The following is a 22,971-nucleotide window of genomic DNA, read 5'->3' as shown; positions in this document are numbered from 1 at the left end:
GTTGCAAATCGTTCCAACATCTAGTGGAAAGCCTTCCCAGAAAAGTGGAGGTTGTTATAGCAGCAAAAGGGGGGAACAACTCCATATTAATGTCCATGATTTTGGAATGAGATGTTTGATGAGCAGGTGTCCACATACTTTTGGTAATGTAGTGTATGTCAGATCAAGGAAGGAAGCATTAGATGCTCTAGCCTCAATATTTAAATTTCATTCTTTCACAACAGTAGGGATAAAGGGACAATCTGGGATTGGTACATCCAATTTGACTTTTCAATTAATTATACATAGCCATTGATTATTTTAGAATAATGCCTTTTGAGCTTAATTACACCTGCCACAATCAAAACCCAAAATATAAGCTTGTTTTACTCCATTGCATTCCCGGTAAACGATGCAGATGTCGGCTCAATCGTAAATTACCTTTAGATGGCGCATAGTTGACAGGCGCAAGTGAATTCAATCCCGGCCCTGGTAAAAAAAAAAAATTATGAATAGTTTGCATCCATCTAGGAATTCTTGAGTGGTTAGATTGCTCCAGCCCCATTCCTTAGCTATTTTGCAAAAATGTGTGTTTGAATTGCAGATTGCCCCTTTAAGGTAACCAATAAATGAACCATAGACTTGGTGATAAACGAGACAGTGAGACATGGTCGAGGTATGACTTGAACATTTATATTGTGATCTTCGGTTTATATGCAAGAAGAGACATTCAGTCTGCAATCTCCCCCCGTTTTCTTCATTTACTTTCATTTGGCCCCCAAAATCAGATACACAACACTTCAATAATTTAATGCCTACTTCAGTTTGACATACTGCAAACCAACAACCTGAAAAGGATGATATTCAGTCATGAAAATACACAGGCTCTGGGGGTGAAGTTTCCCTAGGTACAGATCTAGGATCAGCTTTCTGCCCCCAATCTTAAACATTAGTGGTAAAAATGCGAAACTGACCCAAGATCAGCGTCTAGAGCCAACTTCACCAATACAGAGTCTCTCAAGGGCATTAAGCAAGATTAATATGACAGCATGTTTTAAATGTGTCTAGTAGTGGTCCCAAAACATTCATGGCCCACTTAAGTTCAGTACGGTCATTCAGCTTTATGTGGTTATGGTCACCATCTATTGCTCTGGTGTTCCGATTTTCCACCCTTCTCCCAAAGTGTGCACTAGCATACTTCCCGTCATGGATTTAACAATGTTGGAAACCGTAGCTAATGCTTATATCGATCCAATCCTGGATGGTCACACTTCGGGAGAAGAGTGGAGAATTGGGACGAAGCCTACATTTACCTTTTAAGATGTCAGCACCTTGATGCCCATTGATATCCAGGCTTATTAGGACAATAAGCACTAGCACCCTTGAAATGAAGGCATTGCTGCAAGACCCCCCCCTCCCCCCCCCGATCCTCACTGAGTGCGAGACAGTGAGCGGAGTCGCCGCACTGCACTTTGGCAGGAGAAGCAGGAAACTGCACAACACTGGGATGTTTAGGCCATAAAATCAGGATATATAGGACAGAGTAGAAAGCAACATTCCATTTTTATGCGAGCCAGGCAGGAATGTGTGGGTTAATTTTGCCAGTCAGGTCTAGTCTAATGGTCCTGACAACATAATTCAATGCTCAGTACCTTAAAGCAACAATGTGTCATTTCAATTTTAGCCACCATGTCTCGAAGAACTGAGTATAACGCAAACTGCACCTGGAGCACAGCTGTCCCCACTCTATACACTATTTCTATGATTTATAGGCCATGTGACAATCTAAAGGCGGCGGGGGCCAATGGGAGGGGAGCAGAAGCTGTTACTGTACAGATAAACAGAAGCAGATGTTCGTTATGCACCAAACATTTTAAAACATGTTGCAAACGAAAAGCGACATTTTTTGTTTCTTATTGGACAAGTCCAGTGAGTCCCTCCCAGTTTCACAGTCCGTTTTCTTCTGCTTGGGGGCCTAATGAACACGACTCCAGAGGCAGGTCGGTCAAACCAACACAGCACACAACCCACAGACTCACAGGGCCTTTGAAGACATACACACGACATGCCTCATGCCGTTTCTGTCTTCAGTTAAGCAAAAATGTTATTAATTAAATAAAAAATGTACTATGAAAAAAAAAATCCAAGTCACAAATGTTTCCAGTTGCACAGTCATGGTTTCATGCCTTTGGGAGGAGGGAATCTCCTTTTTTCGTTTGGAGATTATTTCGAGAGAGTGCAATAGCCTGTGAAAAAATCCGTCCTTCTGATTTGCGTGTCGCCCAATCGCAGCACAGAGAGCGAGACACTTGTAAAACATTCAGGGAATACTTCGGAAACGTTAAGAAAACTCAGGGAATTCTTAGATCATTAATTAAAAATAACCTTTCAGCCTATAAGCTACAGTTTTTCGATCTTATCTGCATCTCTCCAACATACTTGCAGCTTTCTCTTCATGATTTCCAAACAAATTGATCTTACCTTTAGCAACTAGCTTCAAAAAAACTTAACTATAAAATAAGAAAATCCTTTCATGTATTAAATAATTTCATATAAAAACAGAGGCAAAATAACAATCCCTATTACAGAGAGGCCTTCCTTTATGGGCTGTCCCCCATATCCCCTTCTATCGCTCGCTCTCACTCACACACACGCAAACATACACGGGTACGCACAAACGGATACACACACACGCACATTCACCAAAGAGCTTCACGTTTTACAGCTTGTCTTTACAGCATGTCCATGCAGTACCAATGCAGAATAAATCCTAACGGCATTATGGTTTTTCTGATTACGTGGCACAAACATATGGCGAAGAAGAAGAAGCTGATTCATGGTTTGACGTTTCCTTATTTACATGTTTAAGTATTCACCATCATAATCATGGAACACGAGGAGTTCAGTTTGTCAATGTCCACTGACGGTCCTGTGATAGATATGATAGATCGAAGCTCCTCTCCAAGAGAGGTGTAAAGTAGGCATCATCCAACAGTCTCCTTTTCGACCACTCCCCTGGTCAGTGTGTCAGTTTGGTGTTGCCCCCCCTCTTGGGTGGGGCCGGCGGGGGCCCCCGCCGTAGTGTTGCATAGCCTGAGACGTTCCCCCCGACAGCAACTCGGGCGGTGGAGGGGGCAGCGCCAACTCCATGTCGTCCATGGTGCCCGCGGCGGGCTCCAGCTTGGCGCCGGAGAGGCGGGACGAGGAAAGCGAGCCCTGCCGGCTCACCGACTTGCGCTTCAGAGTCTGGTTCAGGTCGTCCATGAAGTTGCCCGGCTGGGGGGTGCCGTTGTTGCTGTTCCCCTTGGGGGGCGAGGTGGGCAGGGGCAGCTTTGGAGTCGGGGACAGGGCCGGGGGAGGCGGCTGGTTCCGCTGCAGCGTGGGGGGAGGGGCCTTCTTCAGGGAGCCCTTGCCCCAGGAGGAGTTGATGGTGGAGGGGGGAGGGGGACCAGGAGGGGCGGGGGGTACTTTCGGCTGGGGGTTGACCACTGCCACCTTAGGTGCCCCGACGTGGCCGTCACTGGGCAGCGGGGGAGGGGGGAAGAGATCAGAGGCCGGCGGGGGAGGGGGGAAGTAGGCCACGGCGCACTCGGGCAGAGGGGAGGGGATGTCGGCGGTGGACTGGCGCTGCTGGCCCACTTGACCCACTTTGGCCTGCAGGGCCAGGGGCAGGTTGGCCAGGTTCAGCTTGCCTGGCTTGGGGGGCGCCGGGGGGCCGGCCGGGGAGGAGGAGTCCTTAGAGGGAGAACTACCGAAGGATACGGCAGGGAAGGAAGGGAAAGTGGAGGGGGACGAGGAGGACTTGGGGGCAAACTTGCTGAGAAGGTTCTTGCGTGACTCCTGGTATTCAGCCGAGGAGTTAGACTTGATGCTGGAGGCCTTCTGGGGGGGTGGTGGGCGGGGGCCTGCCCCCAGCCAGAGGAGCCCGAGGAGGAGGTGGAGGAGCCTGATGGGGACCTCTTCAGGGGCGAGCCCAGGTTGCCGGGGGGAGAGAGGGGGAGGCGGAGGGGTGGGGCCAGTGATGGGAGGGGGAGGTGGAGCAGGAGGGACAGGACCGGTGACCGGAGCAGGTGGAGGCGGGGGAGGCGGAGGGTAAGGCAGGCTGCTCTCGGAAGGGGGTGGGGGGAACTCAGAGGCCTGTTGCTGGGCCTGTCCACCGCCTGGCTGCCATTTTGGTTTGGCCTTCACCGCAGGAGGGGACAGGGGGACTTTGGGGCTCTCAATGTGATTGGTCGACAGTGTGGACCTTGGGAACTGGCTTGCCATCTGTTTGACCAGGGAGGTGGTGGTGGGCGGAGCTGTGAAGGACAGGGGTGGTGGCTTGGAGAGGCTGTGCTGCTTGGGAAAGGTGGGAGGGGGCTGGTTGGGGGTGTGGCCTATCTGGAGGCTGTGCTGCTTCTTCATTGACACCGGAGGAGGAGGGGGCGGGGGTGGGGGAGGAGTTGGGACGGGGGAGGGAGAGGGGGAAACAGGGTAGAGGGGCTTCGGGGCACCGTGGTGGAGCAGAAAGCCTGGGGAGAAGGTTTTGGGTAGGGAAGGGGGGGGAGCAGGTGCAGGTGAGTACTGCTGCTGGGGAGGTGGAGGGGGGGCGGGCACAGAGAGCTGCTGGGGAAGTGGCGGGGGAGGAGGGGGAGGTGGCGGGGGAGGAGGAGGCGGAGGAGGTGCCGGGGGCGACTCAACCAGTCTGGCAGCGGGGGGAGAGAGGTCCTGGGGGGGAGGGCTAGGGAACTTCTGGGCCAGTGTCTGCTGGAGGGCGTTGGCACCGTAGGGCGATGGGCACAGGCCTGGCATGGGGTCTGGGGGGGGTGGAGGAGGAGGGGGGGATGCTGTTGCCCTGCGGCGGTGGGGGGTGGTGGGATGAACTGGGGCAGGGCGGCCGAGCTGGAGGGCCCGAGCCTGAGTGCGGCCAGGCTGACCCCAGAGCGGGCATGGAGGGCGGGGAAGGGGGCGGAGGGGGAGGCGGGACATTGATGTTGTTGACCAGCGGTTTGACAGCCGCCTGATGGGGAGGAGGCGGGGCTTGGGCTGGCGCTCTGGGCGGGCTCTGGTGGTTGTTTTGCGCCCTGTGGTGATTGGCGGCCTGGTGGGCGGCGTTCTGGTTCTGCAGCCGGGTGATGGTGCTGTACTTGGCGAACACGGTGGGGCCCGAATGGTGAGGGGTGCTGCTGGCAGGCAGGGGTGGCGGGGGAGGGGGCGGCGGGGGTGGGGGAGGTGGTTGTGGAGGGGGCACAGCTTGGTTGTAGCTGCTGCAGGGCTGAGGGGACAGCTGTTGGGGTGGTGGAGGAAAGTCCTGTTGGGGTGGTGGAGGAAAGGGCTGGGGGGGCAGGGAGGGCAAGACCTGGGTGTAACTGCTGCAGATCTGGGGGGGCCAGCTGTTGGGGTGGTGGAGAAAGCTGGGGGGCAGGGAGGGTGGTGGAGGGGCAGGCTGGGGGGGGGGTGGTGAAAGGGAGGGCTGGGGGGGGGGTGGTGAAAGGGAGGGCTGGGGGCGGGGCAGAGGGCAAGACCTGGGTGTAACTGCTGCGGATCTGGGGGGGCAGCTGTTGGGGGTGGTGGAGGGGAGGGCTGGGGGGCAGGGAAGGCAAGACCTGGGTGTAACTACTGCGGATCTGGAAGGGCAGCTGTTGGGGTGGTGGAGGGGAGGGATGTTGGGGGTGGTGGAGGGGAGGGCTGGGGGGGGCAGGGGGAGGGGAGGGCTGGGGGGGGCAGGGGAGGCAAGACCTGGGTGTAACTGCTGCGGATCTGGGGGGCAGTTGCTGTTGAAGCGGCGCGAGGTACCCCCTGTAGAGTGTGGGGTGAGCTGCTGCGAGTCTGGGGAGGTGGCTGCTGTTGGGCGCTGGCGAGGCAGGGGGCTCCAGTTGTGGGGTCTCGGTGCACAGCGTGGGCAGGGTGGGGGGAGGGTGGCACTCGGTGGACTCCCTCATCTGTGTGGGGACAGAGGAGTACACACAATGAGCACAGGATGACCATGGACTATCTGTTGATAAGCAACGGCTTGTTAAGGGTAAGGTTAGAATAAGGATTCGGGTAAGGTTAGGATAAGGGTTTAAGGTCAGGGCTAGGGTTAAGTTCAGGTTGGTAGATGGTTGAACTCAGCCCCGCGTTATGAGTGGCATTAGGGGGCCTGGCCCACCCTACCGTACCTCCTGCCCGTCCAAATCAAATATTTTAATATTTATCATTTATCTGACCGAGATGCGCCACAGAAAGATGCAAAAATCTCAGATAAATCATCCAACGAGCGGAACAGCGCACCTCTGTCTCAGTATGTGTAGCCCATGTATCTGATGCTGGCTGGATCTGATGCGGCTGTATGGCATACTCTTTTTGGTTAGACAGCATCACATACACGGGCTAAATAAATCAATTCAAATCGTATTGGTCGCATACACATATTTAGCAGATATTATTGGGGGTTTAGCGAAATGCTTATGTTCCTAGCTCCAGCAATATCTAACAATTCACAAACAATACACACAAATCTAAAAGTAAAATAATGGAATTAAGAAATATATGAAAATATTAGGACGAGCAATGTCGAGTCCGAGTGTATATGTATATATATATATATATATATATTTTGTGATGGGATGTATAGACATTTGGACAGTATGTGGATGGAATACTTAGTGTATCTGTAGGATAGAATAGTATATATACAGCAATAGTTGAGTAGGATGGCATTGACTAGAATACAGTATATACATATGAAATTAGTAAAACAGTATGTAAACATTATTAAAGTGACCAGTGTTCCATTATTAAAGTGACTAGTGATTCCATGTCTATGTACATAGGGCAGCAGCCTTTAAGGTGCAGGGTTGAGTAACCGGGTGGTAGCCGACTACTGATTGCTATTTAACAGTTGGATGGCCTTGAGATAGAAGCTGTTTTTCAGTCTCTCGGTCCCAGCTTTGATGCACCTGTACTGACCCCGCCTTCTGGATGATAGCGGGTGAACAGGCCGTGGTCAGGTGGTTGATATACTTGATGATCCTTCCTTCTTTTTTGGCTTTCCTGTGACATAAGGTGCTGTAGGTGCCAGGCAAGTGATACAGCCCGAAAGGATGCTCTCAATGGTTTATCTGTAAAGTCTGTGATGGTCTTTGGGGCCAAGCCAAATTTCTTCAGCCTCCTGAGGTTGAAGAGGCGCTGTTGCTCATCTTCACCACACTGTCTGTGTGGGTGGACCATTTCAGATTGTCAGTGATGTGTACGCCGAGGAACTTGAAGCTTTTCACCTTCTCCACTGCGGTCCCGTCGATGTGGATGGGGGCGTGCTCCTCTGCTGTTTCCTGAAGTCCACGATCAGCTCCTTCGTTTTGTTGACATTGTAAAACAGAGGGGCGCCCCGTTTCGTTCGCTCTGATGCTTTCTCCGGTGAGATAGTAGTTTCAGCCACTTGCAAATTGAAGGAAAGTTGGCGGTTTGGATGCTGGAATAATTTTGAGTGAAGGTAACCTACTTTTTAAAGTGATTTGTTTGACAAATCAGTTGAAAACATCATGACTGGTTGTATTCATGCCACATTAAAAGGGGGAAAAATGTGTATTACTCTGACATGTTTTAAGTCTATAAAACACACTGCCGTTGTTAGAATCTTAATATCACAAACCAAACTGGTGTTACAACCAGTGTTAGGAGGGCATGTCATTTTCTTTATGGCTTTCCCCCGTTGCCCCTCCTTCTCCCGATAATTAAAGGTGCCGTGCCCAGTTAATAATTACCCCGATAATTGCGTAGAAACTGAACAAATACCTAAACTAATTTCACACATATAACAGATGAAATAAATGAAGGGAAGTAAAGTATGATGAGGAAGAAAGGGGCAAAATGGGGAGTTGATGAACGAGGGGAAGCGAACAATGCATAATTATGTAACCACCAATTGTAAATGAAGAACAGGGCGAGCCATTCTATTGTATTGATCTATTCTAATTATAATCTCAAAATTGTATGTACCCTATATCAGTCCACCGAATCCAAGCAGTCTTATCAGTCTACTCTGGCCTACTTGGAGTACACAGTGAGAGCGGCCATCATTTACAAAAGGCAAGGAGACCAAGATTAATGGATGCACATGCAGCGTTAGCGTTGCTACAAAATTTGAATCAAACCACTCAGATGGTGGGGAAGAAATTAATCATGATGACATCTCTGATGATTATTCTTCTGATTCTGAGCCTCAGCCTAAACCTAACCCTCCAAGGCCTAAGTGCAAAAAAGCCAAAACGGTGCGCACTGAGCAGGTGCCCGCGCCACCACCAAATGAAAACGGAGAGACAGGAGAAAGGAAGGGACGGCACCATTTGGATAGAACAAGCCGGAGACAATGCTACTGGCTGATTATCAGCACAAAATGTCATAAGAGAGCAGGCCCAACATCTCAAGCAAAAAACCACATCAGCTCGCACTCACCAGCTTTCGTTGTTTATGTGACATGGACATGCTCCAACTTCAGCCATTGCGTGAAGACGCACACCTTGTAAGCACGAGCTGACAATCATTTACTATTTTTGACTGCGGTCATATATTCATTAGAATGCCATTTAAGCTTTTGTGCCGATTTTCACTATTTATCAAGCACTCTTCGCGCTTATAATGACAAGGCAACTAATGTTTTCATAATTTGACCGTGCATCTTGCTGACTGTGCATCTTGGTGGTTGGGATATTATATATTGTTTTGCCGTTATAAAAAGCTGTTACCGTACTCCAACATATGCTTTCTGTTTCATAGTTGTAACAAAGGCACTCCACAAATAAAATGTCAGTGTTTTTTTGTTTTTAAATAAACAGTAACATAAACTAATTAGGGGTCCCTCGAAGACAAGCGGTTCTAGTTTTTCACGGGAAGGAGGTCTCGCAAAAAAACTTGCCCCCCTACGGAAATCAAAAGGCGTCCAACTGATTTGTTCTGGTGCCGGCCCTGGTTGAAATGTAACTGATAGCCCATCTGTAGATGCTTTACAGACTATCAAAATAAAGTGTTACCCTAAAGCAGCACCTTAGTAGCAACAGCAGAGAGTGAAAGAAAAATTCAAGCAAAGACAGAAAGGAAAAAACTTCAGATTGAGACAAAATCAATCATTACAGTAAAGAATCTGATGGTTATACACTGAAAATAGACAAAGAGAAGAGGCGAAAGGAGGGATGTAATGGAGAGAGAGAGAAAAGGAGAAAATACAAAGGAGGGATATATTGGAGTGAAGAGGAGAGGTCAAAGGGGAGAAGGACTCACCCTGGTGTTCTCCTCCATCTGAGTTCCTCTCTTCCAGGCCTCAGAGAAGATAGAGCTAACCACGCTCTGGGAGCGCCCGTGGCTGGAGGCCGTGTCCACTCCACTGTCTGACTGGCCCGAGTGGTTCGACTGGGACTCTGGAGGACACACACACAGTCATGGGAGAGAGCATGTTAGACTCAATAAACACAGAGCAGGGTGAATTTGCCGCTAGATGCTGATCTTGGGTCAGTGTTGCATTTTCCCCACTAATGGTTAAGGTTAGGATTGGGCAAGCTGATCCTAGATCTGTACCTAGGGGGAAACTTCACCCCGGAGCATATAAACACTAGATTGCTGACCTATGCATTTGCTAACAAGAGACTCTGAAGCCACCGAACCGCCATATTAGGGAAAGGGGGATACCTAGTCAGTTGTACAACAATGCATTCAACTGAAATGTGTCTTCCGCATTTTACTCAACCCCTCTGAATCAGAGAGGTGCGGGGGGCTGCCTTAATCGACATCCACATCATCGGCGCCCGGGGAACAGTGGGTTAAGTGATTTGCTCATGGGCAGAATGACAGATTTCTATCTTGTCAGCTCGGGAATTCGATTCAGCAACCTTTCGGTTACTGGCCCGACGCTCCTACCTGCCAGTACTCCGTCTTTTGCAGATTTGAGTAATGGGAGTGAATGTGTAAAAAAGGGGTGAATCCACGTGTCTATAGTTAAACTAGAGCTTTATCGTGTACCCTCAAAGCCACAAGAACTGATTCAAGATCAGAACTAGAATCAATGTACCTACTGCTAGACAGGGGTTGTGGTCAATCTGAACTCCAATTCAGAAATTGAATCGAAAAGTTGTCATTGAAAATAACGGGCAATCAATTAATTAACAGCATATCAATCTCTCTCCTGAATCGAACTGAATTCAAATTGACCTCAATTTAAGATCATGGTTACCAAGCTAAGCCCTGGAAGGCTGACTCACCGGGCAGACTGGCTGAGCCGGAGCTGGAGCCCGAGCGGATACTGGAGGTGGAGAGGAGGACCAGTCGTAGGCCGCCTCCGTGCGCTTCATGGCCTCCTGGTAGTTCACATACAGCTGTTTCCCGTACTACACCACCGTGGGGGAAAGAGAGAGGTCACAGTTGTTTATTTAATTGTTTACATTGAATTTTGTACATTGGTTGTATGGTTCATATAAATATATTATATAATATTTACCAATGTCTTATCTTGTAAAACACAAATCTTTAGTTTTAGGGGAAAGTAACTTTTGTTTTAAAGAAGCTTTTAGTTTAGGGGACCACTTTTGGCTCAGGAGCAAAAGTTCTATATAGCCTCTTTAATAGTCATGTTTAAGAGCTACGTGGAGGTTAAGGTTTACCTTGGCGATGCGAATGCCGTTGACCCATTGGTGGAGGGTCCTGACATCGTCACAGCACAGATACTTGATGTACTGGGACTTCTTCTGGATCTGGGGGTGCTGAACACACAGATGTGTTACCATGACAACACAAATGTAGTTTCACTTTGTTCCTAGGAGGAGGCTCGCGCAAGGCACCTTTAAAGTGGGCTTAAGATAGCTTTCCCTGTGTCTGAAATAGAACTCTGTGCATCAACAACGGTATTGAAAACAAGATGGTATTTACTTAGAAAACACTTTTGGTAGCCTGCATGTACTGAAACATCACCTACCAAAGTGAAATTGAGGTGTAATTGTTATGATTACCATTTCACCAGGCAGGTTCTGAATAAATATCAGGTAAATAATGCTGTGTACATTTTTGGCGGTAACCCATAAGGTAAATATTTTTTACATCAATGCAGCGAATCCACTAGATGGGCCAAAAGCATTGTGACAAAGCACATCCATAAGCACAGTCACAGCCCACCTGCAGTGATGTAGACAGACTATTATATACACTACCAGTCAAAGTTTTAGAACACCTACTCATTCAAGGGTTTTTCTTTATTTTTACTATTTTCTACATTGTAGAGTAATAGTGAAGACATCAAAACTATGAAATAACCCAAATGGAATCATGTAGTGACCAAAGTGACAAATCAAAATATATTTTATATTTGAGATTCTTCAAATAGCCACCATTTGCCTTGATGACAGCTTTGCACACTCTTGGCATTCTCTCAACCAGCTTCATGGAGGTAGTCACCTGGAATGCATTTCAATTAACAGGTGTGCCTTCTTAAAGTTAATTTGTGGAATTTATTTCCTTCTTAATGCGTTTGAGCCAATCAGTTGTGTTGTGACAAGGTTGTGACATACAGAAGATAGCCCTATTTGGTAAAAAGACCAAGTCCATATTATGGCAAGAACAGCTCAAATAAGCAAAGAGAAACAACAGTCCATCATTACTTTAAGACAAGAAGGTCAGTCAATACGGAACACTTCAAGAACTTTGAAAGTTTCTTCAAGTGCAGTCGCAAAAACAATCAAGCGCTATGATGAAACTGGCTCTCATGAGGACCGCCACAGGAATGGAAGACCCAGAGTTACCTCTGCTGCAGAGGATAAGTTCATTAGAGTTATCAGCCTCAGAAATTGCAGCCCAAATAAATGCTTCACAGAGTTCAAGTAACAGACACATCTTAACATCAACTGTTCAGAGGAGACTGTGTGAATCAGGCCTTCACGGTCGAATTGCTGCAAAGAAACCACTACTAAAGGACACCAATAAGAAGCTTGGGCCAAGAAACACGAGTAATGGACATTAGACCAGTGGAAATTTGACCTTTGGTCTGGAGTCCAAATGGGAGATTTTTGGTTTTGGTTTGTGAGACGTGGTGTGGGTGAGCTTGGATGATCTCCGCATGTGTGGTTCCCACCGTAAAGCATTGAGGAGGAGGTGTTACGGTGTGGGGGGTGCTTTGCTGGTGACACTGTTAGTGATATATTTAGAATTCAAGGCGCACTTAACCAGCATGGCTACCACAGCATTCTGCAGCGATACGCCATCCCATCTGGTTTGGGCTTAGTGAGACTATCATTCGTTTTTCAACAGGACAATGACCCAACACACCTCCAGGCTGTGTAAGGGCTATTTGACCAAGAAGGAGAGTGATGAGTGCTGCATCAGATGACCTGGCCTCCACAATCCCCCGACCTCAACCAAATTGAGATGGTTTGGGATGAGTCGTAACTCCTTCAAGACTGTTGGAAAACATTCCAGGTGAAGCTGGTTGAGATAATGCCAAGAGTGTGCAAAGCTGTCATCAAGACAAAGGGTGGCTATTTGAAGAATTTCCAAATATAAAATATATTTTGATTTGTTTAACACTTTTTGGTTACTACATGATTCCATGTGTTATTTCATAGTTTTGATGTCTTCACTATTATTCTACAATGTAGAAAACAGAAAAAGAAAGAAAACCCTTGAATGAGTGGGTGTTCTAAAACTTTTGACCGGTAGTGTATTTTCAGCGTCCGGAAAATACGCATTTTCAACGTTCATTTCAACGTCTGGAAAACACGTATTTTAGATGTCTTCTCAAAGTCATTTTCCTTACTGGGACTATTCTAGTTTTACTGAGGGCGACAATGTTTTTGTCTTGCCTCGGGCGGCAGAACAGCCAGGACCGGCCCTGATCGTTCCGGTAAAGACATTGATTCCAAAGCCTTTGTGCCTGTTGGTTTGACTACAGCTATAAATAGGTGGATCAACATTAATAACATAGGAGAGTGGCGCCTTAACACTTATTTTTGGTGTTTTTCAGGGTCTGTGCTTTTAATAAGAAGTGGAGTAGAGACAGGCTGAAAGTGGCAGATAAGTTTGACATCTGTCCAGTATGCCGATCATAATGGCATGGTAATGGTCCTATTAAGTGGACAGGGCATTGGCCTTAGGGCCTCACAGGATGTCATTACCTAGACAAGCCCCTGGGACCACATCCACTCACACAACAGATCCATCTTAATGGGCTTGTCCAGGCTCACCGCAACATCCCTACTCTAAAAATGTGCCACCCCTTGTATAAAAATGGGTTAGGCCATGTCGCTAATCAATTCTCTAGAAGGAGCAGAAGTGGAGTGTACCATTAGGTGAAAATGGGGGGTTTGGCTTACCTTGAGGGCCAGGCAGTAGTCTGTGGGGGCCTTGTACTTGCTGCGGTAGTCCTGGCCGTAATACACATTAACGTGGTCCAGCTGGAGAAAGCATACCAGGTCCCTGGAGGCCTATATGGAGGGAGAGAGGATTGATATATTGAGATATGATTGATTATATCATATATTGCAGGGGTACACAAATACTATTTGAGAAGGTCCGGTCACACACATTTCCTAGGTGGCAAAGATTGGGATATTGTCATTTATCGGCATAGTAACAAACCCTAACCTCGCGACCCATGCAACCCCAAACTGTTCACACCACCCTTCTTGGCGGAAATAACATTTTGTAGTTTTAAAGCTCATTTCCTGCAATTCTACAAATTTTTTCATGGGGTGCAAAGACAATTTTGCAGTTTTAAAGCAAATTTTCTTGCAATTCTATACATTTTGCCATGTCTAATGTGTATTCAACAATATATATGGGCAAAAAGAATAGCTGACATGGGCTAGTTGATCTGTACATTTCTGACAAGTTATAAATAGCTCTCTAAGGTATGCAAAGACTAACATGACAAGAGGAACTGATGATGCACTACCCAATTTCAAAATTGCACCTTGTGCATTCTACTATTACAACTTTCAAGAGTAAGTTTAAAGCCGGACTGAGTTCCTTTTAAAAAAAAATATAAAAAATAAATAAATAAAAAGGGGGTGGCGCGGCCGACGGGGACGTGCCCCACAGTTTGGGAACCACTGCTCTAAGGTCTGTCAGTGAATGACATAAGAGGAGAACTGTCCATGCACTACCACATTTCTAAATACTCCTTGTGCCGTCTACTATTACAACTCTCAACAGCAGTAAATTAAAAGGCAGACTGATTTTCAAAAAAAAAATGTAATTAATAAATTGTCTGAGGCTTTAGACTAGAGAAGTCTATATGGAGGGAGAGAGAGGAGAGTGAGTGGAGATATCTTGACATATAATTGGTTCCAGACTGGCCAAGGCCCATGCTTAGAGAGGCAAAACTGGTTTGATAAGGTATTAATTCAAGTAGAGGTTGAAATATGAACTGTTTGGCCAACACACAGTGACAGGCTTTTAGTGGTGTGTGTATGTGTTGCAACAACTCAACGTGACAAATCGTATATTTTTGTATGTTTCATTTTTTTAGGTGTATTTTACCCCCCTTTTTCTCCCCAATTTCGATCTTGTCTCATTGCTGCAACTCCCCAACGGGCTCGGGAGGCGAAGGTCGAGTCATGCGTCCTCCGAAACATGACCCGCCAAACCGCACTTCTTAACACCCGCCCGCTTAACCAGGAAGCCAGCTGCACCAATGTGTCGGAGGAAACACCGTTCAACTGACGACCGACGTCAGCCTGCTGGCGCCCAGTCCACCACAAGGAGTCGCTAGAGCGCGATGAGCCAAGTAAAGCCCCCCCGGCCAAACCCTCCCCTAACCCGGACGACGCTAAGGCCACCATTGGCGCCGCCGTATGGGACTCCCGATCACGGCCGGTTGTGATACAGCCCGGGATAGAACCTGGGTCTGTAGTGACGCCTCTAGCACTGCGATGCAGTGCCTTAGACCGCTGCGCCACTCGGGAGGCCAACGCGACAAACCTTATCAGATTTCTGGTTCACAGAATTAACACACCACAAGGTGGCACTGCATATACATAAAAAAGGGAGACGACCGATGGGATAATCAGAGAGGACAAGAAAGGAAAAGGTAAACGATGAGGAAGTGGGACACAAATTAAGGTTCTTACCTCTACCCCCCAATTGGCCTGAGGCATTTTCAATAGGCACAGAATGGGAAAACAAGTCCAAGGTTTACTTCCGATTCATGCCTTCTGAACACGACCCTGGGTTAAAAGCTAAAGCATATATCCACAACATGGGGCTGTGGTTGAGAAATATTGGTCTCCTGGGGTAACCAATGACACATGATGCAATAGGAGAGGAGGCATGTGCGCGGTTCGGTCCCTGTGGAGTCCTGTGTCATCATATCCAGAAACAGGAAATACCAGAGAGTTGGTGTGGATCGGTTTCTCATAACTGACAACATGTGAACCCCATACACAAATTCATGGACACACGCACACACACTATTCAATCAAATGTATTTTATAAAGCCCTTTTTACATCAGCAGTTGTCACAAAGTGTTTATGATTCGCGTATTCAGTGGGTGGCTAACCTTGGCTTTGCCTTTGGGCACGTAGTAGATTCCTGATGCGCGCAGTAGAAAGTATCGTTTCTTCCACGACTTCTTCCCATCCTCCTTCAGCCAGAGGAGTCCCTCTATTTCTGGTACTGACACCGAGCTGCCACAGAAACACTCCTGCACAAACACATCATCGTTATTAGTGTAATTGAAGGGGTGAGAGAGAGAGCGAGAGAGAGAGAGAGAGAGAGAGAGAGCATGCATCTGTCTGTCTGTGTCTCACCTCTAGCAGGGCCTCTTTATTCCTATCGGCCATTTCAGAGGTCTCCTTCCTCCCCAACAAGTAGTTCTGTATATAAGTGGGGAAAACAGAGAGAAGGAGAAAAATAAACAGAGGAGGAGAGGAAAGCAAAGGAGAAATAGACAAGAGTTGAAAACAGCAGATCACACACTCCTCCAGGCGACCTGGCTCACTTAGCCTTCTCATGTCCAATGCATTATTCAGTCACTTATTGCCAGAGCTGTGACCTACTTCTTAAACACACACTCTCTCAAGGGCTCTTAGCATGCATAAGAAATGTGTGTGTGTACTCTACACTGAAGCTGTGTGAGTAGTGTACACACACACACACAACACATTGGGAAGGTTTCCTAGTTCCAAGGTCTTACCTGGGGGTTCTTGAAGAGGGCGTATTTCTCGATGCGCTCGATGAACATCAGTTTGTTATGGCTGTCTCTGGTCCAATTCAGTAGGTTCTCCACCAAGTTCTCATGGTCCTCAAAGATCCGCTCTGAGGACAGAGCGAGAGAGGGAGTGTGTGTGAGACATGGTTCAATCCAGACTAAGCATGATCTGGTCAAAGGTAGTGCACTATAGAAGGAAAAAGGGCGCCATGTGTGACGCAGCCTAAACAACCATGCTGCCTGCACCTACCACGAGTGCTTCCTCTAGCATTCTAAAGGCTGGGCGCCCGTCCCCGCCTCACTCAATCACATAGACAGACAGACCAACAGTTACAGAGACACTCACGGACAGTCTTGAAAACACAAACGGATACAATACTAGCTACTACCTAGACAACACTACAAGTTGACACTGTCAGAGTTGACACTGTCCAAGTGTCCACATTTGTCTCACAGTACTTCTCCAGTATGCTTCACTCTCTCCCAATATCTCCCACCAAGTTTCCCCCTAGTATATCCACCAGTATCATCCTCAATATCTCACTCACCCTCAGTGTCTCCAGCATCTCTCACTCTCTCCCAGTATAACTCCGTATCTCCCCAATATCTCACTCTCTCCCAGTATCTTTGCCAGTCTCTGTCTGCCAGTATATCCATACCCATTTGCAGCTCGTTGATGGTCTCCACCAGTGACCAGTCGGGGCTGTAGCCACAGTGGGACTTGTCCAGCAGGCTGTCCAGCACCTGTCTGACAGTCTGTCTCTCGTCCACCATCATGGTCTTGGAGCTCTCGTCCGACATGTGCACCCGGATCACCAGCTGAGGAGGAAGACGAAGAGGGATGAGGAGAAAGAGGAAGAGGTGCAGAATGGTCAGCCTCTTTGTATAGAACAGTTCTCACTAGCCTGAGTGCCAGTCTGTTTGTGCCATCATGCCAAAACGTTGTCATAACGAATGTTTGGCTTGAGAATGATGACAATGGAGTTAGCAAGAGCTTCATCTCGTCCACCAGCTGGCTCCCTCTCGGTTGAACTGTCGGGTTTTACAGCGCCTCAGAACGGGACTTGACTGGAAGGCAGGAGCGGACTAAACAACCGCTGGTTTTAATAGGCTGATCTCTTAGTCCATCACCATCTAGCATAACCCTTCAAATCTCCCCCCTACATTGTGGACTTCAAAGCACGAGCAGCAGAAGTGATTTATTTAAACAAGGAAGTGAGTTTGGAAAATCTGAAAGTACGCATCTTAGAAATAGTTCACACATAAAAACGTGATATGCCCTAACTCAGAATCAATTGGGCTTCCTCAAAATATTATGGTCAATGTGATAACGTTTATTTTGATTGGCGATTTGCCATTTTTCAATCTAATATAGCTGTAGCAGGCTCACTCCCTCTCCTGCCTCAATTTTAAATCACACCCCTTTCAAGTCCCACTTAATTGCACAGTGTTACCAGGCTCTATGCACCAGATACTTGAGCCTGGGGACAAGGTTAGCAAGAGCATAAACAGATCTTGGACCAGGCTACTTCATAACATAATTGTTGATATGAAATCAATTTAAGAGGGATGTTTCAGTTCCCCCTAGGACAACTATTGAGGACGTGATTTGAACCTGTGATATGCACCATATGTGACAGTGTGTAGTATGGTGTCACAACATGCTGGTTAAATACAGACTGCATCCAAAATGGCACCCTATTCCCTATATAGTGCGCTACTTTTGAAGTAGTGCAACTACTGTATATAGGGAATAGGGTGCCATTTTGGATGCAGCCACAGTGTATTTAGCAAGTGGATCTAAAAAGGTAATGGCTCCAAAGATTGAAACGGTCTTCAATTGAACTTAGTCATGTCTTCATGTTGCCATCTATAAAACATATCTAACGTATACAATGTTCAACAAATTCAGGCCCCTGTTCTGCTGCATTCCTTGTCTCCAGCGCTGGTTTGGTCCATTGAATGCACCCCATAGGCTTCAGCCTTATCTAAGACCACTGCAACAAAATCCCCCTTGTGACACAACCGGGATCCCATAGCCCCAGCAGTGTGAGTGTAGGCGGCAGGTAGCCTAGCGGTTAGAGTGGTGGGCCAGTAACCAAAAGGTTGCTGGTTCAAATACCCGAGCCGACAAGGTGAAAAATCTGTCAATGTGCCTTTGAGCAAGGCACTTAACCCTAATTTGCTCCAGGGGTGCCGTACTTCTATGGCTGACCCTGTAAAACAACACATTTCACTGCACCCATCTGGTGTATGTGACAATAAAACATATTTATTTTGTGTATGACATGGTAGGGAGCAAAACACAGCCAGCACCCCTGGAAGGGCCCACAAATCCCCTCCCTCAGGGACCACAACATCCAATCACTAAGTCAGTAGAGCCGATCAAATAGATCTCTAAACCAAACAGCAGCCAGGAAGCGACTGTGCCCTAGACATGGGCATCCATTGAGTTTGACCTACATCCACAGTCATGGGATGAGTCCCAAATGGCAGGCACCCTATTCCCTATATAGTGTATTACTTTTGGTCAAAAGTAGTGCACTATATAGGGAATAGGGTGCCATTAGGGACGCTTCTGCTGAAAAAAATAAAGGGAACACTTAAACAACACAATGTAACTCCAAGTCAATCACACTTCTGTGAAATCAAACTGTCCACTTAGGAAGCAACACTGATTGACAATACATTTCACATGCTGTTGTGCAAATGGAATAGACAACAGGTGGAAATTATAGGCAATTAGCAAGACACCCCCAATAAAGGACTGGTTTTGCAGGTGGTTACCACAGACCACTTCTCAGTTCCTATGCTTCCTGGCTGATGTTTTGGTCACTTTTGAATGCTGGCAGTGCTTTCACTCTAGTGGTAGCATGAGACGGAGTCTACAACCCACACAAGTGGCTCAGGTAGTGCAGCTCATCCAGGATGGCACATCAATGCGAGCTGTGGCAAGAAGGTTTCGCTGTGTCTGTCAGCGTAGTGTCCAGAGCATGGAGGCGCTACCAGGAGACAGGCCAGTACATCAGGAGACGTGGAGGAGGCCGTAGGAGGGCAACAACCCAGCAGCAGGACTGCTACCCCGCCTTTGTGCAAGGAGGAGCAGGAGGAGCACTGCCAGAGCCCTACAAAATGACCTCCAGCAGGCCACAAATGTGCATGTGTCTGCTCAAACGGTCAGAAACAGACTCCATGAGGGTGGTATGAGGGCCCGACGTCCACAGGTGGGGGTTGTGCTTACAGCCCAACACCGTGCAGGACGTTTGGCATTTGCCAGAGAACACCAAGATTGGCAAATTCGCCACTGGCGCCCTGTGCTCTTCACAGATGAAAGCAGATTCACACTGAGCACATGACGTGACAGACGTGACAGAGTCTGGAGACGCCGTGGAGAACGTTCTGCTGCCTGCAACATCCTCCAGCATGACCGGTTTGGCGGTGGGTCAGTCATGGTGTGGGGTGGCATTTTCTTTGGGGGCCGCACAGCCCTCCATGTGCTCACCAGAGGTAGCCTGACTGCCATTAGGTACCGAGATGAGATCCTCAGACCCCTTGTGAGACCATATGCTGGGTGCGGTTGGCCCTGGGTTCCTCCTAATGCAAGACAATGCTAGACCTCATGTGGCTGGAGTGTGTCAGCAGTTCCTGCAAGAGGAAGGCATTGATGCTATGGACTGGCCCGCCCGTTCCCCAGACCTGAATCCAATTGAGCACATCTGGGACATCATGTCTCGCTCCATCCACCAACGCCACGTTGCACCACAGACTGTCCAGGAGTTGGCGGATGCTTTAGTCCAGGTCTGGGAGGAGATCCCACAGGAGACCATCCGCCACCTCATCAGGAGCATGCCCAGGCATTGTAGGGAGGTCATACAGGCACGTGGAGGCCACACACACTACTGAGCCTCATTTTGACTTGTTTTAAGGACATTACATCAGTTGGATCAGCCTGTAGTGTGGTTTTCCACTTTAATTTTGAGGGTGACTCCAAATCCAGACCTCCATGGGTTGATAAATTTGATTTCCATTGATAATTTTTGTGTGATTTTGTTGTCAGCACATTCAACTATGTAAAGAAAAAAGTATTTAATAAGATTATTTCATTCATTCAGATCTAGGATGTGTTATTTTAGTGTTCCCTTTATTTTTTTGAGCAGTGTAGAACAAATTCAAAAATACACAGCTTCAAAGCAACATTCACAAAATGTTACATCTTTTTCTGTGTTCTATACACTTAACATACTATAACTACAGTGGTGTTATACACCAACATATTTGAAGGGCACAATCTTTGCTTGCTAATATCTAGTGTATTTTTATGCTAAAATTGATCAATTTGATCTAGCAGCTGGCTCAGTCAGTCAGTGTGGGCTGAAATGGTGGGTCTACTCTCTCCATAATAATGTACTGGGAGAATAAGAGCACATCACTGTGTTCAATGGAGCCGTTTCATTTAGAGCAGTTGCACTTCATTCAAGCCCCATGGCCTGAAACTGGTGCCTGGTGTGGCTCGCAGAACCAATTCACTGACTGGAACACAGTGCAAACAAAGGACCCCAGTTGTTCACGAAACAAGACTTGTTTTAATCAACCCAAAGAATAAACTGTCTTACGGATGCCAGTGCAAAATGTCTGATTGTCTCTTGTTCTCACTCTCTTTCACACACACACACACACACACAGAGACAGGCACACACACACAGGCACACACAAACACTGCAATGACCTATTTTCTTAGCACTTCGCTGCATCTCTCTGAATGAAGTTAGTTCACGCAGTGAATCTGAAGCAGATATGGAGGAGAGGATCTTATGGAACTGTGTATCACAATGGGAGTGTACAGCACATACTGTGAAAATACAAGTGCAAAAAATCACTGTGTGTGTATACTATTGTACATTGGTTAGGTCATAACCGTACCTTTTTGACTTGCGCCTCCTTGATTTTCTCCAGGGCCACTCGGATCTTCTCGGCCTTCACTTTGGCTGCCTGCTCCTCCTACAGACACACAGCAACAGTTCACACACACAGGCAACGGCCAAACACACACGGCACACACACACGCACAAAAACCAACAGGAGCCTTTAGTACTGAACCAACCTCATCCTTTATCACTTTCTCCTACTCTTTCCATACCTCTCCTCATCGTAGGGCAGACAGTTGAGTTGATGCTCTCTGAACTCCATTTGCCAGAGTGAGACCAACACCTCACACACCTTATCACTTAGTACCACTCAGTCATAGACAGAGATACATACTGTGCATTCCATCAATGGCTCTGGAATCGTTTACCTGGCCCCTCCAGCAAGACGCCATCACCTCCATCTCTGGTAGCCACCACAACACAGAACCTGTGTGTGTGTGTGTGTGTGTCCTCACACACAGATCAGCCCAACACTTCCGACTCCAACCCAACAGTAGATAGCCCTAAATCCCCAGTGCTCCAATGCTCCATTCGTAAAAATGAAAGAAAAAAAGCACTCAAAGATGGCCGCTCATTCATCCTTTTCTCCCCATTATCGTCCTCTCTCTCTACTAGAGCAGCAGCCGAGGTGTGGATTTCCCTTTGATCTCGCTACACAGCGGATGGGAGACAATAGTGGCGGGTCCCCCAAACGGCAAGAATCTGCGGATGATATGAAGTTCGGTCCTAAAATTATCAGTTTCCTCTACTACAAAACAAAAAAACTGACGCTTACATAGTATATAGTATATAGATAAAGCCTAAATCCTACAACAACAAAAAAAAAGGGGGTTTCCCGATGTTGGAATGTCACTATTCCAAAATCCCAATCTTCTCCTTCCAAGACCGTATTGAGTCCAGATGAATGGCAGAAAGCAATGTAGTCAAGAAAAGGAAATCGATAGACTGTAGTAGAGAGTGAGAGAGAGATATTTGTTTAAGTCCTTCAGGAGTAACCGAGACCAATGCAAAGCGACTTCAACCTGCTTCCACTCACTTCTCCTCTGACTGACAGACTACAGCCAGGACAGCAAGACCGGAGTGGAGTGTGTGAGAGTACAGGCTCCTTGACACACACAGGCCGGCATACACACAAGTACTGTTCGCACAAGATGAGCACTGCTAACCCCTCTTAACGCCGAGAGACTTGGAGGCGAGACGCCCCTCCCCCTTCCATCCTCTCTCTCTCTCCCTCACTCTGTGGAACAGCTGCAGAGTCCTGGGAGCGTGCCCAATCGCCGAGCCATAATCCCCACACAAACAGGAGACCCCCTTCCCCGGCTGGCGACAGAGAGGACCCCTCTGTCCCGTCACCCAATCACAATGTTTACCCGCTCTCCTCTGACCAACCAGGAGGACCCATTCGCCAGACCCTCTTCCCCCTTATCTAATCAGTGCAGGGGTAGCTGTGACCAGCTTTGCCCCCCTCCTTGAGGGGTTTGGGGTATTAAGATCCAAGCCTCTTATCTGGGCACCCCCCCCTGACCCAGACTACCTTTCCGCATGAGTTGCGGTGTAATGCAAGAAACACACTGTTTGGCCAACACACAGCGACATGCTTTTAGTGTGGAGTGTGTTTGCTAAATGATGTAAATGTAAGGGTTCACAGGACCAATGGGGGATTACAATATGGAGTCAATCCCAGTCACACTGTTACTTTAGCCTTTGGACTTCCATCCAGAGAGACTGCGACACCCCTTCTCCATGTCCCCCTCTACAGCACTTTGCTTCCTGCATGCTCCTCAGTAAATACTGGAAGCTAGATATCCCTGCTTCCCTACTACAGGCACTTTCCTACTGCATTTTCACAGCATTCCATGGAGGCTGAATTTAAACAGGCTTTTCTGCTGCGCCTATAAAAAGCCGGTCTCGCTCTTTTCCCT

The 22,971-nt window shown here is 47.6% G+C and overlaps 1 protein-coding gene across 1 annotated transcript in view; it reads right to left on the bottom strand.

Annotated features, from left to right (window-relative positions):
• Positions 1-2,758: 2,758 nt before the first annotated feature.
• LOC121554390 (ras-associated and pleckstrin homology domains-containing protein 1) overlaps positions 2,759-22,971 on the bottom strand; it is a 66,525-nt gene continuing 46,312 nt past the window's right edge. Inside the window, 17 exon segments of the mRNA XM_045208987.1 lie at positions 2,759-3,084; positions 3,087-3,876; positions 3,879-3,976; positions 4,041-4,775; positions 4,876-5,404; positions 5,484-5,646; positions 5,755-5,900; positions 9,205-9,353; positions 10,191-10,247; positions 10,250-10,316; positions 10,590-10,688; positions 13,287-13,397; positions 15,474-15,617; positions 15,724-15,789; positions 16,110-16,231; positions 16,784-16,943; positions 21,045-21,122. Coding sequence (XP_045064922.1) covers positions 2,999-3,084; positions 3,087-3,876; positions 3,879-3,976; positions 4,041-4,775; positions 4,876-5,404; positions 5,484-5,646; positions 5,755-5,900; positions 9,205-9,353; positions 10,191-10,247; positions 10,250-10,316; positions 10,590-10,688; positions 13,287-13,397; positions 15,474-15,617; positions 15,724-15,789; positions 16,110-16,231; positions 16,784-16,943; positions 21,045-21,122 — 3,600 coding nt within the window. The 3' untranslated portion in view covers positions 2,759-2,998.

The sequence above is a fragment of the Coregonus clupeaformis genome, chromosome 29, assembly GCF_020615455.1.
Source record: "Coregonus clupeaformis isolate EN_2021a chromosome 29, ASM2061545v1, whole genome shotgun sequence".
NCBI lineage: Eukaryota > Metazoa > Chordata > Actinopteri > Salmoniformes > Salmonidae > Coregonus > Coregonus clupeaformis.
Note: the sequence above shows the minus strand (reverse complement) of the source record. Positions and strands in the feature narration are given on the sequence as shown.